Below are 14,806 nucleotides of genomic sequence, written 5' to 3'. Positions count from 1 at the left end.
CTTTTATTAATATGGTGATAAGAAACTCAGAAGTTTGCCTCATGGACAGCAATCTTACAGCTAGATCCTCAGTGTGCCCAGGTGGCCAAGAAGGCCAACAGCACCCTGGCTTGTGTCAGAAATAGTGTGGCCAGCAGGACCAGGGAAGTGACGGTCCCCCTGTACTCGGCACTGGTGAGGCTGCACCTCGAATGCCGTGTTCAGTTTTGGGCTCCTCACTCCAAGAAAGACACTGAGGTGCTGGAGCGTGTCCAGAGAAGGGCAACAAATCTGGTGAAGGGTCCAGAGCACAAGTCCTGTGAGGAGCAGCTGAGGGAACTGGGGTTGTTTAGCCTGGAGAGAAGGAGGCTGAGGGGAGACCTTGTCGCTCTCTACCACTACCCGAAAGGAGGTTGTAGCGAGGTGGGTGTTGGTCTCTTCTCCCAAGTAACAAGTGATAGGGCGAAAGGAAACTGCCTCAAGTTCTGCCAGGGGAGGTTTACATTGGGTATTAGGAAAATTTCTTCACTGAAAGGGTTGTCAAGCACTGGAACAGGCTGCCCAGGGCAGTGGCTGAGTCACCATTCCTGAGGGTATTTAAAAGACGTGTAGGTGTGGTCCTTAGGGTTTAGTGATGGATTTGGCAGTGTTATGTTAACAGTTGGACTCAATGATCTTAAGAGTCTTTTCCAATCTAAATGACTCTACGATTCTTGAGTCTGGGCCTGGAGCTCAACCTGACCTCACAGCACATCACTCCAGGGAATCATTTGTTTATTTTAATTGTAGTGGTCTGAGACTTTACCTCTCTGGAGCAGTTCACAAAGGGGTCATGTGAAGACCATTACTTGCAGAAGGGCAGCAAATGAGAGTGTATGGTAAGGGCACAACAATTTATTTCAGTGGCAGATAACCGTAATGAGTTGGTTATGCTTAAGATCATATTCAATAGCATACTGAGGCATAATACACTACTGAACATACTCTCTATCTACGAATCTGGATCACTTGTATCAAAACAGCATTTGGGTTGCAAATAGCTTTGCACCTATGTGAAAACAGATATTTAGAATAATAGTTTAATACAGGTCCAGCTACCTCCCTCCAAAACTAGATGACAGTCCCAGCCTTTCTGAAATATTAATTTGCAACGGACAACATTAGACAGAAGTTTGTTCTGATAACTGCTCCCCCAAAATGCAGTGAAGTAATCTCCCTTAGAAGTAGTAGGAGGGACTCAAAGAACGAACTGGAATTAGTAATTTCTCGCTTTTATAAACCTGTTTTGACTACACCTCTATACACAAAATAAAAATCCTATCATTTCAAGTTTTTAACTGCTCTTTATACATTTGTCCCCTCAACACACTCCTCCTAACTCCTCCATTACATCAAGATGCTGCTTCTACCGGCACAGAAACATCTTAAATCCCAGGGTAAGTGAAACTGGAGTAGAAGGCTCAAAATCCCTTCTTTCTTATAGCAAGTTAAATAACTTACAAAATGATCAAAACATAGCTGACACAAATCTTTAATATTTTCAACAAATCCCATCAGTTAGTATTTTGTATTAAGAAACCGTATGATATTCTAGGCAAGTATCTAAACATGTATCTCACCTTAAACATGGGTCTCACGTGCTCCAAGTGTGTTGCACTAGTAAAAGGCGCCTGAACATGGCTCACTGCCTCCATAAGAGCTTTAGCTGTTTTAGCCATTTGTTCCATTTCCAAATTATATAGGAGTCTTCTCTGCTTTTCACTAGCAACACCTGTAAACACATTTTTTACCTCTTATTTGTGCATCTTTAGCAGCAGTGTCTTCAGGAATACAGTAATTTTAAATTTTTCATTAAGTGCCATACTCAGACGCATTTTTGTAATATTTGTGTTCTGAAATTTCCACACCAGCAGAATATTTCTTTTACAATATTTAACTTAAGGCGAACTTACATATGAAATGTAACCAAATTTTAAACCTTTGCAGAATTTTACGATTTGCACAACAAACATTTCTTCTCTATCACCTCAAATGACAGCACAAATATCACACCTACTAAGCTGAATTCAAAGCAAACAGAAGTTTCATAGCAGTTCAACAGCACAGAAAATCACAATAAAACTAAGTGTACATCCTTTTTCTGAGGAAGAGCTACCTTAATCACCTTTCCGTTTCAGTAGTAGAACCTCCATCTCATCAAGAAATTGAAACCCAAGTAGAATGTAATAATCCGCTTCTTTAAAACTACAATTAAAACAGTCAACTGAACGAATATTGAAAATAAGAGGGATTATTTTTTCCAGATGCAAATTTCCTGCACACAACCTGTTCAAAAGGCTAACCTAGGACTCAAAAGTATAAAAATTTGACTATGATGGAAAGAAGTCTCTCAATGTTCTCCACTGAAAAGCTAGAATGAGTAACATCTGAATCTTCACATTGTGCAAAACAAAAAAGCTTTTCTGGTATCTGACAGAAGAAAAGATAATTAATTTTAGAAGTGCATAAATTAGAGCCCTACAAACCAAATAATGCAAAATTTTTGAAGATGACAGACTGGTTGTTGCAGGAAAACACAATGGTTAACTTAGAAATAGAAGGCATAACTATGTGTTTGTTCTGCACTATGCCTATCAACAACACTCTTACTTCATCAAGCTCCCAAATGCATTTCCCTATGTAGCTGTTCAAAAGCAAAACCTGTCTTCTCCATGGTCAATGCACTGAACACCATTAATTCAGATGCAAAGGGAAGTGAAAATAAGTAGTTGCATTTAACAAAGATTTTAAGCTAGCATCATACATTTATGTTAAAAGGAAAATGTTATGAAATTAGAAGTTAAGACTCATTTTGAGTTAAGTGGTGCTTGCTTAATTCACCTCATTTTAAAAAGGAGATAGCTTCACGGAACTGATGAGGCAACACTTTGAAGAAAGCTAACATTGCAACTACTTACTTTGTTTACTGGATTTTGTGGGTATTGTTAATTCTTTTGTTTCTTTCATTGAAATCTTCTTTCCAGCTATTTCATTATAGATAGCAGACAAATATTCTTCAGGGAGATCTTTACTGTCATTGATACCTCTATTCATTTTAATATACTGTTCTTTTGTCATTTTATTCTTCACCTGAAACCCATGAAGAAGCTATTAATATCAACAAACAATGCAAGTTCATAGCGGTTACAATGCTGCCTATAAAGCAGCCAAATGGATGAAAAGTTACCATCAAGGACAAACGTGCTGACTCAGAAGACATTTTTAAGAATCCAACATATGCAAGACTACACTGTCAGATCTACAAAATAACGCAAGGCCATGTGGACATTACAACACTCATAAATATTCAGTAGGATCTGCAGATCTATTAGACATACAAATGAAAAAGAAAATTTAAAAAGGGGTTTGTCTTGTTATACAGACTAAACTATCTAAACATAATCCCATAATCTCATAAGAGTTCAATACTCTTTCCAGATTTTGCTTAAATAAACGATGATGGGTAATCACTGCCAACTTTGAATATTATACACTGCAGAAGTAAGCTGTATTTATCAAAATAAAGCTTCATTGTTTTTTCAAACAGACTGAAATCAGGAGCAGATTCGTGTTAAAATCAATAGGTAAGTAATTACACAACTTCTGGTTTTGGTTGTAGCTTAGATCACTACTGTGAGTGCCATAATATGAAAGTAAATCCACACAATCCTTATTCAACCGAGCAGGTAAATGATACCTTGCAAAAAGGTCTAACCAAAACAACTTAAAAATCTTAACACACATGAAACACAATACTATTACTTAAAAGATGCAGAAAGTTAAGCTACCATATTTCTTACCCACATATTGGTGTTAAATTAAACATCAAGTTTTTCCAATTACATTCTCAGAAAGCCTGAAAGTTAGGTATCTATGGATTACACAAATATCTTTCTACCAACATACCTGTGGACTGTGAAGATCTGTTGTCAACATGATAATTGAGTAAGCTAAAACATATGCAGTATCTGCACTAGCAAAAAGAGTTTGCCTGAAGGGGGGAAAAAAGAACGGCAAATTTAACATATTAGGATTTTTTAGTTATTATTCAGCTTTCCAAAGTTCTGAAGACAAACTACTGCTTACCCTTGGTTGCATTCTAAATATCTAGCAGCAAATTTCTCCATTAGGCGATCAATTTTTTGAGCCTCTCCTGGAAGACGAAATCCCTCTAGAAACATGCGCAGAGCTGAAACAAAATCCTTTCCTGAAAAGTCGTGTTGGTCTACATATGCATACATGACTTCTTTGTTAAATTTATCATTGTCTCCCAGGAACTCCCCAACCTGAGTCTAAAATAAGAATAGAAAAGACAAACTAGCACATTTACACTGGGAAAAAATAGCAAATAATAACAACAGAGTCATACTGCCCATATGTCTAACAAAAAGAGAGGCCTGTGTGCAGTTAAGACAAATTCCTGCTTCTCCTCTACTCTCTAAAGCAATATATTTGGGCCATGTATTCCATCATAATGCACTTACATGCTCGTACCTGCCTACTTTCCTCCTTCTCTGGTTTTACTCATGTACCATTTTTTTCTATTAGATGAATTCCACATGTGCAAAAGACAAAGTTATTATTACCAGTGATTGATTGTTCTTTGCCGTAACGATTTTTGTAGTTAGGAAACTTACTACAGGAATGAAAAGCTTACGAAACTCAACTTTATTCCCACTAGAGTACAGATCTCAAATAGATGCAACTGATGCTCAAATATAAATACTTAGTTCTCAAATACATCCAAATTGATCACTGTCAATGCAACACCGTACAGTGAAAAATACTGTGCATTCAGACAAAGATACCTGTATATGTACACTGAGGTTAAGAATTTGTTTTGATTGCTGATTCTAATACTGAAATTTGTGACTTCAGTCACAGCTGCAAGCATGAGCATATGCAAGCTTTTCCTTAGAAATCAATGGGGGTGGCTACTATACACAACGGTGCAGACTGCTGATTCAGAAAGCTAAGTTTTTCATGACAATGCCAACGAGAGATTTCCCCACCTTCCTCAGCCAGATATTGCAGGACCCTTCCAAGTCCAGCAACAGCTGCTAGCTGTAGATAAAATCCAAGAACTAATCTGGATTAAATAACCTTCCTTTGGGAGGCAGCAAAAGATGTTTTTCATGTTGTTGCACCACATTATTTTTTTGCCGTCTCTGAAGGACAGTTACTTCTGGGAGTCCCCAGTTGGACTAAAGTACTTACAGTTTAGTAAGCTGCTTCTAGTTATACTAGCAACTAAGTGCAAGTTTCAAGTCAGCTCTACTAGGTCAGTGTTTTCCTTTACACTTTGCTGAACTGCACAATGCATAAGTACAGGGTACAGCTCTAAGGCATAACCCAAATTCCTCGAGCTTACAAATTTTAGAAGAGAGAAAGGTTCCTTTTCTTTACTGTACAATAGTGTTATAGACTTTAAAACACTATAATCATGTGATTTGCAATTAGTATAAAAACATCAGCATGAACAAAAACAATCATCAGGAAGTTTTCTTACTGAATCTAATCTTTCCTCTTGATGCAAGAACTGAGCAATATCTTCAGGGGTAGTGCCAAGCATTCCTTGCTCTTGCAGGTACTGAATCCCCCTCTTTGGTTTCTTATTGAATCTGTACAATCAAGATCAGGATGGAGTGAGAGTTAACCCTTTTACCCATGCACAAAGCCTTACCAGTTTAAGTAAAAAGAGTCAATAATTTTGGATGAGGTATTGAAAACCTATTTTTCCTTTATCAAACTCTGCATTAGACAGAAATGAGCTATTCCCTTCTATGATTACTCCCTTCATCACTGGATGATTTTATGGGTGTTTTTCCCCCCTGTAAACAGCCTCCTCTTCCTCTTTGCTACATAACTGACAGCATGGCATCCAAGCAGCTCTCAGTAAGGAGAGCTAAGCACTATCATTTACTCTGGCACTTGTAAAGAAAAAAATATTCCACAGAAATAGCAAAGTCTTGGCTTGGGAAGGAACAATTATGCTCTGCTGCTTTTTGTTTTAATCTGTATGAAACAATCAAGAAATCCATGAGTTGTCTTTAAGAATGGAAATGCACAAGACAAGGAACCAGGTAACAAAGAAACTGAAACCCTAAAGGACTGAGGCACGATTGTTCAGGGTCTGAGAACTATACTACAGAAAACTTTTATTTTTGCACAGTGACCTCACTGAGGAGGTAAGGTGACAAGGTTGAAATCACACAGAAGATTCATATCAGACTGCGCTGAGAAATTATACTATCCTCCAGTTCTAATTATGACAAGTTAATTAATCAGAAGGAAGCATCAGCTTAAGCATATAGGCACTTTCATCAGCAATGTGTATACTAAAATGGGTCGTATTCAACTGAACACATGAGTTCAATGTTCTTTTTATCCAAATATAAAAATATTATTTTTAGACAAGCAGGTCTGGAGAAAAAAAGAACAAACATTCAGAGTACTCATCTTCTAGCTGTGAGGAATTAGGTTAACACAAAACACTGTTGACAGGCTCCAAAGGGGACACCATTCAGCACTCTTTCACCAGAGGAAGTGCTGTAAATCCAGAGTTTTTTTCCTAACACAAGATGAGTATCTATGAGGAGAAGGAAGAAAAACCCAGGAATCTTCATAGCTCCAAAAGAATCCACCCTCCCATGGGTGATAAAAGGGCACTCACAAGTCAATTCCTTGTTCTATTATTTCCTTTTGTTGCTTTAGGACCTCAAACTGCTCTGGGTTGTCAGTGCCAGACATCTGCGTGCTGTAACTGCCAATTCCTGATGAAGCAGTAGAATCCAAGGAATTTAAGCTTCCATATCTGTTAATTGTTTCAGGGTGTTTGGTTTCATTGCTGTCCTGTTCTGTGGGTTTTTCCTGGCCTATAAATTGGAAAGCGTTACATACACGCAAAATAAATACAGTGAAAAGAAATTAAAATTACAGGTTATTCTCCAAATCCTCTCTGAAGGCTTTTAAAACTTACTAGGGTTATCTTCAATGATCTATCATTTTTATATAAATATTCTGCTTTTGTTTTGGTTGGGAAAATAACAACAACAAAAACATCACTACAACATATCAAGGAAGATTATTCCAGTCCATCACATACCTGAAATTTAAGCCTTAAATTACAACTACAATTTGTAGGCACTTGGAAAGAAATACATGACGTTAGAAACCCAATTACGACCTTTCCTTTTATTTTCAAGTCTGATGTTACTTTTGACCTGAAGCAAATCAAATTATTCTAAGTTTTTGAAACAGAGTGTTTAGAAGCGTTTATGATCAGACATACCAAGGAGTTGGAGCTCTCAGTTCACAAAGACATGTGTGCTAACCATCTCTCTAAAAAGCTTACTACTTCACCTACCAACTTTAAACACTTTATCTGAAAATTCTGGCATAACCTTAGTACTTTTCATCTCAGGTCAGATGGAAACAAGATTAAAACAAGTGATGATTTAGTTAATTCACTGCTTACAACATTGAAAATTCTATAGTTACATATTAATATTTTAAAACAATTATTTTAATAACAGTAATTAAATAATATTTTCATAATATTAATATTTTAAAAATTAACGAAATTTAAAACGAAAAAAAAATGCTCTCCATCCAGCTTGCTTCAGTAATAATTTAATCAATATGAAGTTAGAGGAAATAAGGGGAGCTTCAAAGTAAGTTTTGTGATCCTTTTATAATTAGAAATACAGAAAATAACAGGATTTACTAATTTTTAGCATAGTAACTTTCTAGGAATTCATACAATTAAGAAAAGACAACATAGACAACTTGTTCAAATTACACCAATCCAAACTTCCCAATATTTTTACCGAAGGAAAAAAATGTTTATTCTCTCTTTTTTTAATGAAAGATGTTTTACCAATCTGGACACTAACAGTATCAAAACATGCACTAAACTCCTGCAGCACCTCTTTACTAAAGATAAAAGAAACACATCTCATGTCTTACCAAGTGTTGTCTGAGAATTGGGATTTACATATTGATCCTTACTCCACTCCACCATGCACTTCAAGATCGACACTAAGCATTCCAATCCTTTTTTTCTCAAACTTAATTCCTAGAAAAGATTTCAAAAGCAACACATTAGTGGAATGGAGAGTTTAGTGTTAACCTATCATGCCAAGAAACATGAAGCTTCATAAAGTTTGGTAGACTTTTTACCTGAACATTGGACATGCCAAGTTCTTGGCTACCCCTTCCTTGAGCAATCTTTGATAGGTCATTAACCAGTCTTTCAAATATATTTGCCGCATTTAAATCACAATCATAGTTCACGTAGATGTCCACTACACTCTGAGCATCTATAAACAAAGTGACGTTGTCAAATATGGAACGAACAGTTTTGTTCTTTAGCGTAAAAATGTGAAAACTAGAACCAAATGGTCCTCAATACCTGCACATATCCTTGTCAGCGTTTGTATAACCATCCATTTATGATCAAATGAGCTAGTGGAAGTTTCCAAGATATACAGGAAAATTTCTTTGAAGAAAACCTAAGAAATAATCCAGGAAAAGGGAGGAAAAAAAATAATCTAATTACAAACACAGACACTAACCCTGATGGCCAATACTCTGACATAATTCTGAGAGCAGAAAAAGAAGCGGGAAAGGAATAAATGTAACTTACACTTGATACTTTCAAATTAGGTATTTGAATTATTACTTATGTACTTCTGGAGTTTTGTCCAGCTGAAAGCATTTGGTTTATATTCTGATCACTCAAAAATAGAAGAACCGAGAATGATCTGTTTTGGCTTAACAAGTAGTCTAAGCTGCTATTAGAGTTCATTTGGGATTTTGAAAGGAGAGGTATTACCTCACCACAAAATATTTTCTCTGCGAGATGATGATATTACGGCACAAACAGCCACTTAGGCCAGCAGAAAGTATCAGACCTTCATTAGAAGGGAAACATCTTGACACAAAAGAATCATTCTACTGTATTAGATTATAGGAGGAAGGGCACGGTGTAAAAAATGCAGCAGGTCCATTAATAGGAAAGTTACTCTTCCCTAAAAGAGACAGTCTTTCCTGAAATCGTTTCAGTACAGATGCTTTTGTCTGGGACAGAGACTACTTTATCCCCTCTCAATTAGATCCCCACCAGATCCTTTAATATTACAGGCTATTTCAGCTGAGCACGTTAGCAGCTACAGCAGGCTTTTTCTCACTTCTCTGAGCAGCAGCGACTGCTGCAACAGCATATGAACTCAAAATGTGAACTGCTACACGGCATTACATCACCATTCTGCACTTCGGAGAGCTCAGCTCTTCATAGCCAGTTGTGGCTACCAAATCCAACATACGTTTTTTCTAGAATGCTCCTGATAAGTCTCAAGCCATCAAGCTCCTCTTCTCTGACAGCAGCACACAAATATACAAATAGGTAGCTACCCTAGTTTTTAATATTAGGAATTCCCTTGCACCACAGAACTGGTACAGAGATTTTTCTATTAGCCAGGTAGAGATAAACATAAGGCTAATTTTGCATTGAGTCACACGTTCAGGGAAAGACAGCAACATAGCTTTTCAAACAACTTTTTCGGTAAGCTATTTCCTCAAGCAAAATGCGCTAACAATATTTCCATTTTATTGCCCACTTTAGAGAAAGAGAGGCACACAGCACAATCCCCGTTACTAGTTGTAATAACTATGAAACATCAGGACTTCAACACATAACAGATTAAAGATTTTCAAGCACTTAAAATTTTAATAAAGGTTGTGCTACGATCAGTCCTTGGTTACATATTTGCTGTTTTCTGATATTTTACTGAAAGCCAGTAATGTTATATACCCTCTGGAACCTAGAAAATATTTTTTTCTGGTAGATAATTTAAAAAAATAAGTCACTGATGGAACAGAGAAAAATGTTTCAAGTATAAAAAAGAAACTGCAATCTAAACTAGAAGAGAAATTAGCTGGGAGGTCTGCATACTATGAAGACACTAGATTTGTGTGCTTCTGAGACAGAGCTGACTTCTTGCTTCTGGTGTCAACTCTGGACAAGCATCTCTTGCAGTGAACATCTTCTCAAAATCATACTGATTATTTACATTTCAGATGCTTAAAAATGCTATCTATCACTATGTTAATTATTTCAATTCATGTCACAGAGTTGAGACTTTATTCCCAGCATATCAGAAAAGTAAACCAGAAAAGAGCTAACTATTTAGCTTGGTCAACTGAAAATAAGAGTTTTAAGATAGCCTGTTCACAGTTTATGAAAGGGTGGTAATGTTAAGTATAGCTAAATGACACCCCAAACTCCCTGATATCTAGAATTTGATTTACTGCAAATAATATTCATTGACCCATTTAGAAATACAGTTACAATACAATTAAGCTACAATTCAAACTATTTAACTGTCAGAGGGCAATGTTAGCAGAGTGTTTAAGTCAAAGGACCAAGGGAGGGTAATTTTCAATAGAATCTGAAACTATTACTTTAAAATATGCCAAAAATTTATTACACAGATGAAGAATATAGCCTCAATCCCAAAATACATAATTTTGCATATTATAAATCAGAGCATATGGCTCTCCTTACAGCTCTGAGACATAAACTGAATATGAAGATATCTACTTGTCTACCCACATCTTCTGAATAACCTTTAGGATCAGCAGCTGAAAGAAGAGGAATTCTTAGCTCACAACTGGGAAAAAGAACAAGTTTCTAGAAACTGCTGTCCCCCATGCTTTGTAATAGATGGATACTTTTGCAGCATCAAGTTTCTGGCTTTCATATTTGTGAGGACAAAACGCAGCCCTGCTGTGTGGTGACGGTCCTAGTTCAGCATATTCTAGAAGCCACTACAATAGTGTAGGGTATCCTACACTCAATTTTCCTCCGATATGTCTTCATTTTCTGTTTGGAATTTAGGAAAAGGATGACAGAAATGGAAGCTCATCAAATTTTTGTCAGGGAAGCCGGATTGCAATGCATCTACCACCTACACACTGACTTGTAAGCTCTGCGAACACATATCGAGTCCAACACTTTCTGGGAAGCAGGCTGTGTGACTGAAGAGCAGCTCAGCCTGGTCTGTCTGATGTGCTGAACACTGCACATGCACTACAGTCTTGTTGAGCACACACAGTTTGTCTTGAAAGTCTTGAAAATGCATCATATTTTCAAGGCACATTCAATCAATTACCAAATCTCTATTTCTATCCAAGCAATGCTCAAGGAAATACTGGAAACCCTGTTGTTTCTTCCCCCAAAAGACATCAAAATAACCTGGTAAGTGATCAGAACACAATATCTTTCTGACATGTTACTGGCAAAATTAGGTTCTTCCTCCAAAGCTGTCACAACACATCAACTTGTATAATAACATCCACAGATGAAGAAATCCCTGAATTCAAAGTCCTTATAACAGCAACGTTATCAACATTTCTCAGCATGTTTTCACATATTTAACCTCCAAACATAAGGGGCAATCTGTAGGCTTCAGTATTCACCCCAACTCCCAAAGCATAAAACTACCACAACAAGCAGTAGGAACACACTGCGCACACTGCTACTTTATTCACCGTGGAATTAAGACCACAGTGAGAAAATTCACAATGTCTGTCAGGACTCTGATAACTCTTATTGCTAAGAATACTGACTTATCTCTACTTATGGCCCAAGGAGTTAAATCATCCGTACACTTTTTGAGAGCTGAGGAAATGATATTATCTTATTCAGGACATATACTGATGCAGGCCCTAATATACAAAGGAAGTGGCTACAATAATCAAATAGCTGGGATTTCCCTAGAGAAAGAAATATGTTCATCTGACCTCAAAGAGAATCCACAATGCATTACAAGTCATTAATTTTTATTCTAAAATTCCTTTGCAAGACCATATATTACGTAGTCTTTTCATAAGTGTACTCATTTTCATTTGTACTATGTAGTGCAGAGCTAAAACTTCCTAATTGCACTGTTGAACACTGGTTGACCAAGCTTATCCACAAACCTACTAATTTCTGAGTTTCAGCATCATTCTGTGATAACATCCTGCCACAGCCAACAGAAAACTCTGCTTTTAAATACAGGAAATTAACCCACATATTAACAGTAATGAGTATGGGCATGGTAAGTTATGATTATAAAAATTCACCTCAGAGCAAATCAAAGCACATTTTGCACTGTACAATTTCTGAGTATATGTTAATGTCTATTATTAAGTGATAAAATGGACTACTTCTTTATTAGGTACTTCATTTCATGTTCTAGTTAAAATATGATGGAAATTTTTTTCAACAGTCCTAGAAAAGTTTTCCCATCAGATTCCACTTCATCAAACAACACTACTGCAAGTGTCACATTACTTCTGATGTAATACAGCAAATTTTATTTAATCTGTAAGTATTCCAAATAAAATATTGCTATTTTATTTGAAGGTTTCAAGGGGCATTGTTGCAAGCAAGTTCATTGCCACTGGTTGAAAGAGCTCATATGCACAGGAAGATCTGGCAAGTCTTACACAAAAACTGAGATGCAGAAAGGAAAACAAATTTATCTAAGCAAGACCAAGTTACACACAAATATAAACAAATGTTCACTTAACACCCTCCCCCCCCCTTAAATTAGAAATTCATGTAACATACCTCGATCTGCATCTTTAGATGAGTCTTAAAGTTTGAGAGGAGGGTAAGAAATATGGAAAGTGAAAGTTCAAAAACTTCTGGAACTGATGAGACTCCATTTTTTGATAGTGCAACACAAAGGTACTGCTTAATAGCATTAATAAACATCTCATTTGTCCTGAAGACAGGTCCTGCATTTTGCAGAATGGACAGAAGCAACTGCAATGAAAGAATCTTTGATCGCAGTTCATGAGATCTAGAATAAAACAATGCAGCGTATCAGCTCGGTGTAAGTCATAAAAAGTAAAACGTTCTCTTGAATAGACACCACAATGATTTTGTATGTGGAATGTTTATGAAAATAAACTCAAATCTGAGACAACCTGGTGTAGAATGAGTCATAAAAAGATGTTGATCTTTCTTGTCACTCTTCAGCAAAGAACGTGGGCAACAATAACCTTTTCCAGTTACTGTTTCTCTCCATTACTATTGAGCCACTCTCCTGTGCAGCACAGCACTGCAGAACAGCAGCAGCAGGCAATGCTGCCCATCTTAGCCAGACGATGAAAGAAGCATTCTTTCCTTTTAATGGATTTTTGGAAGATCCCACCTAAAATATTCAGCCCATCGACAGAACTCTGACTACCAAAATGTGGAAATTCCTCCTCCTCCTCCTCTATTTCTACCAGCATTAAAGAGAGTTGAAGTAGCATAAAGACAACAGCTGTACTGCCTGACCTACTTCCTCCCAGCACTGAAATCTCTTTTCTCAAATACAGTATTTTACATCGTTTATCAGTCACTGGCCCCATCCCACTCCAACAACAGCTAAGATACATAACATATCTATTTCAAGCACGGCAATACTAAAGTCAGGCAACTGCAGGGTTGTCAAGTGCTCCACGGTAACATCATGCTTCTTACAGACTGAAGTAAGCTAGAATTCATGTCAGATCGGTGCTACTATTTATGCTTTGTAAAAAAAAAAAAAAAAAAAAAAAAAGAGACAAAAAATGCCTACCCCAAAGCACATACACACAAAAATGTAAAGTAAATGTGCATCTATGAAAATATAATGCAATTCAAATAGAATTCTGGGTGAAAGCATTCTCTCCTCAGACTCCTGATACACAGCTCTTCTGATGAGCAGGTATAGACAAACAGCTTTCTCAACAACAGTCTGCAGCTTTCACTGAACAACCACCCACTGACAGACAACAGTTATGAAACATAAGGAACAACGACAGGAAGTTTTTCATACAGCACAGCCCAGATACGGTAAGGAGTGCTTCAAGTCAACACGTGACACACACAGTTGGATATTTGCTGTATACTGCAAAAATACGAGTTTAATTAAAAAGAGGTCATTTCAGTCTAGCTAAAACCAACGGTGCGAATTAGTAACAAGTATGTTGCAAATAAACTCAACGATTTCTGCACACTGGGAAAAAAGGTGGGATAGGGGAGAATCAATCTGCAAACATTTCAAACTCATAGAATATAATCTCAAACTTAGACGTTTTGTCTGAAGATGATGCTGAGAAGCAAAACAGAGGCAGTCAAATTAAGTGAGGAACTTGTTCCTCCCATTCCTCCTAATGGGCTGCAGGTCAAAGTAAATGTCCCAAAACAGCTCTCTCTAAAAGTTTTTCAAGAATATGTCTGGCTCCGGACACTGCACAGATGCATGGAACATAACATAACAATCTCTTTTGATGCAAAAGGCTTGATTTTTGCACCACGTTGTATCAAGTGTGCAGACAGCACAGGGCCAGACCATACTATGCTATGAAATATAGGAATTTAAATATGAAGAAAATTTCAATCATAAATGAAATATTAAATATTGCCTACTTTCAGCAAGTGTGTGCTCATGACAAGTCTTAACTTGCTGGCCTTACCAATTCTGTATGATGTGTAACACCCACTTAATTTAAAACAAGTTTAAGGACTAAAAGCTAGTAAGTGAACCTTCAAGACATGTCTTCCCCATCTTATTTTATTCCAGGGAAAAAAAAAGGAGATAAAGACATTAAGCAGGTTACCAGGAAGCAAAACCTTGATCTCAACTCCCAGCCTTGTGATTTTAAACTAAAGCTCCATGTCCAGTTACCTAAAATTTAAAAATATCTTCATTAAAGACTTCATAGCCAATTTCACTGGAAAGATGACTTTTAAAGAGGCAGATAA

The 14,806-nt window shown here is 36.9% G+C and overlaps 1 protein-coding gene across 1 annotated transcript in view; it reads right to left on the bottom strand.

Moving 5' to 3' along the window:
• Window positions 1-14,806, bottom strand: part of ARFGEF1 (ADP ribosylation factor guanine nucleotide exchange factor 1) — a 98,647-nt gene that overhangs the window by 30,961 nt on the left and 52,880 nt on the right. Inside the window, exons 10-19 of the mRNA XM_042785879.1 lie at window positions 12,638-12,872; window positions 8,432-8,531; window positions 8,200-8,339; window positions 7,987-8,095; window positions 6,692-6,893; window positions 5,528-5,639; window positions 4,105-4,310; window positions 3,925-4,009; window positions 2,937-3,108; window positions 1,599-1,750 (exon numbers count right to left, since the gene is read on the bottom strand). Coding sequence (XP_042641813.1) covers window positions 1,599-1,750; window positions 2,937-3,108; window positions 3,925-4,009; window positions 4,105-4,310; window positions 5,528-5,639; window positions 6,692-6,893; window positions 7,987-8,095; window positions 8,200-8,339; window positions 8,432-8,531; window positions 12,638-12,872 — 1,513 coding nt within the window. The remainder of the gene's footprint in view (window positions 1-1,598; window positions 1,751-2,936; window positions 3,109-3,924; window positions 4,010-4,104; window positions 4,311-5,527; window positions 5,640-6,691; window positions 6,894-7,986; window positions 8,096-8,199; window positions 8,340-8,431; window positions 8,532-12,637; window positions 12,873-14,806) is intronic.

This window comes from Tyto alba, unplaced genomic scaffold (genome assembly GCF_018691265.1).
Source record: "Tyto alba isolate M040663 unplaced genomic scaffold, T.alba_DEE_v4.0 Super-Scaffold_9, whole genome shotgun sequence".
In the NCBI taxonomy this organism is placed as follows: Eukaryota; Metazoa; Chordata; class Aves; order Strigiformes; family Tytonidae; genus Tyto; species Tyto alba.
Note: the sequence above shows the minus strand (reverse complement) of the source record. Positions and strands in the feature narration are given on the sequence as shown.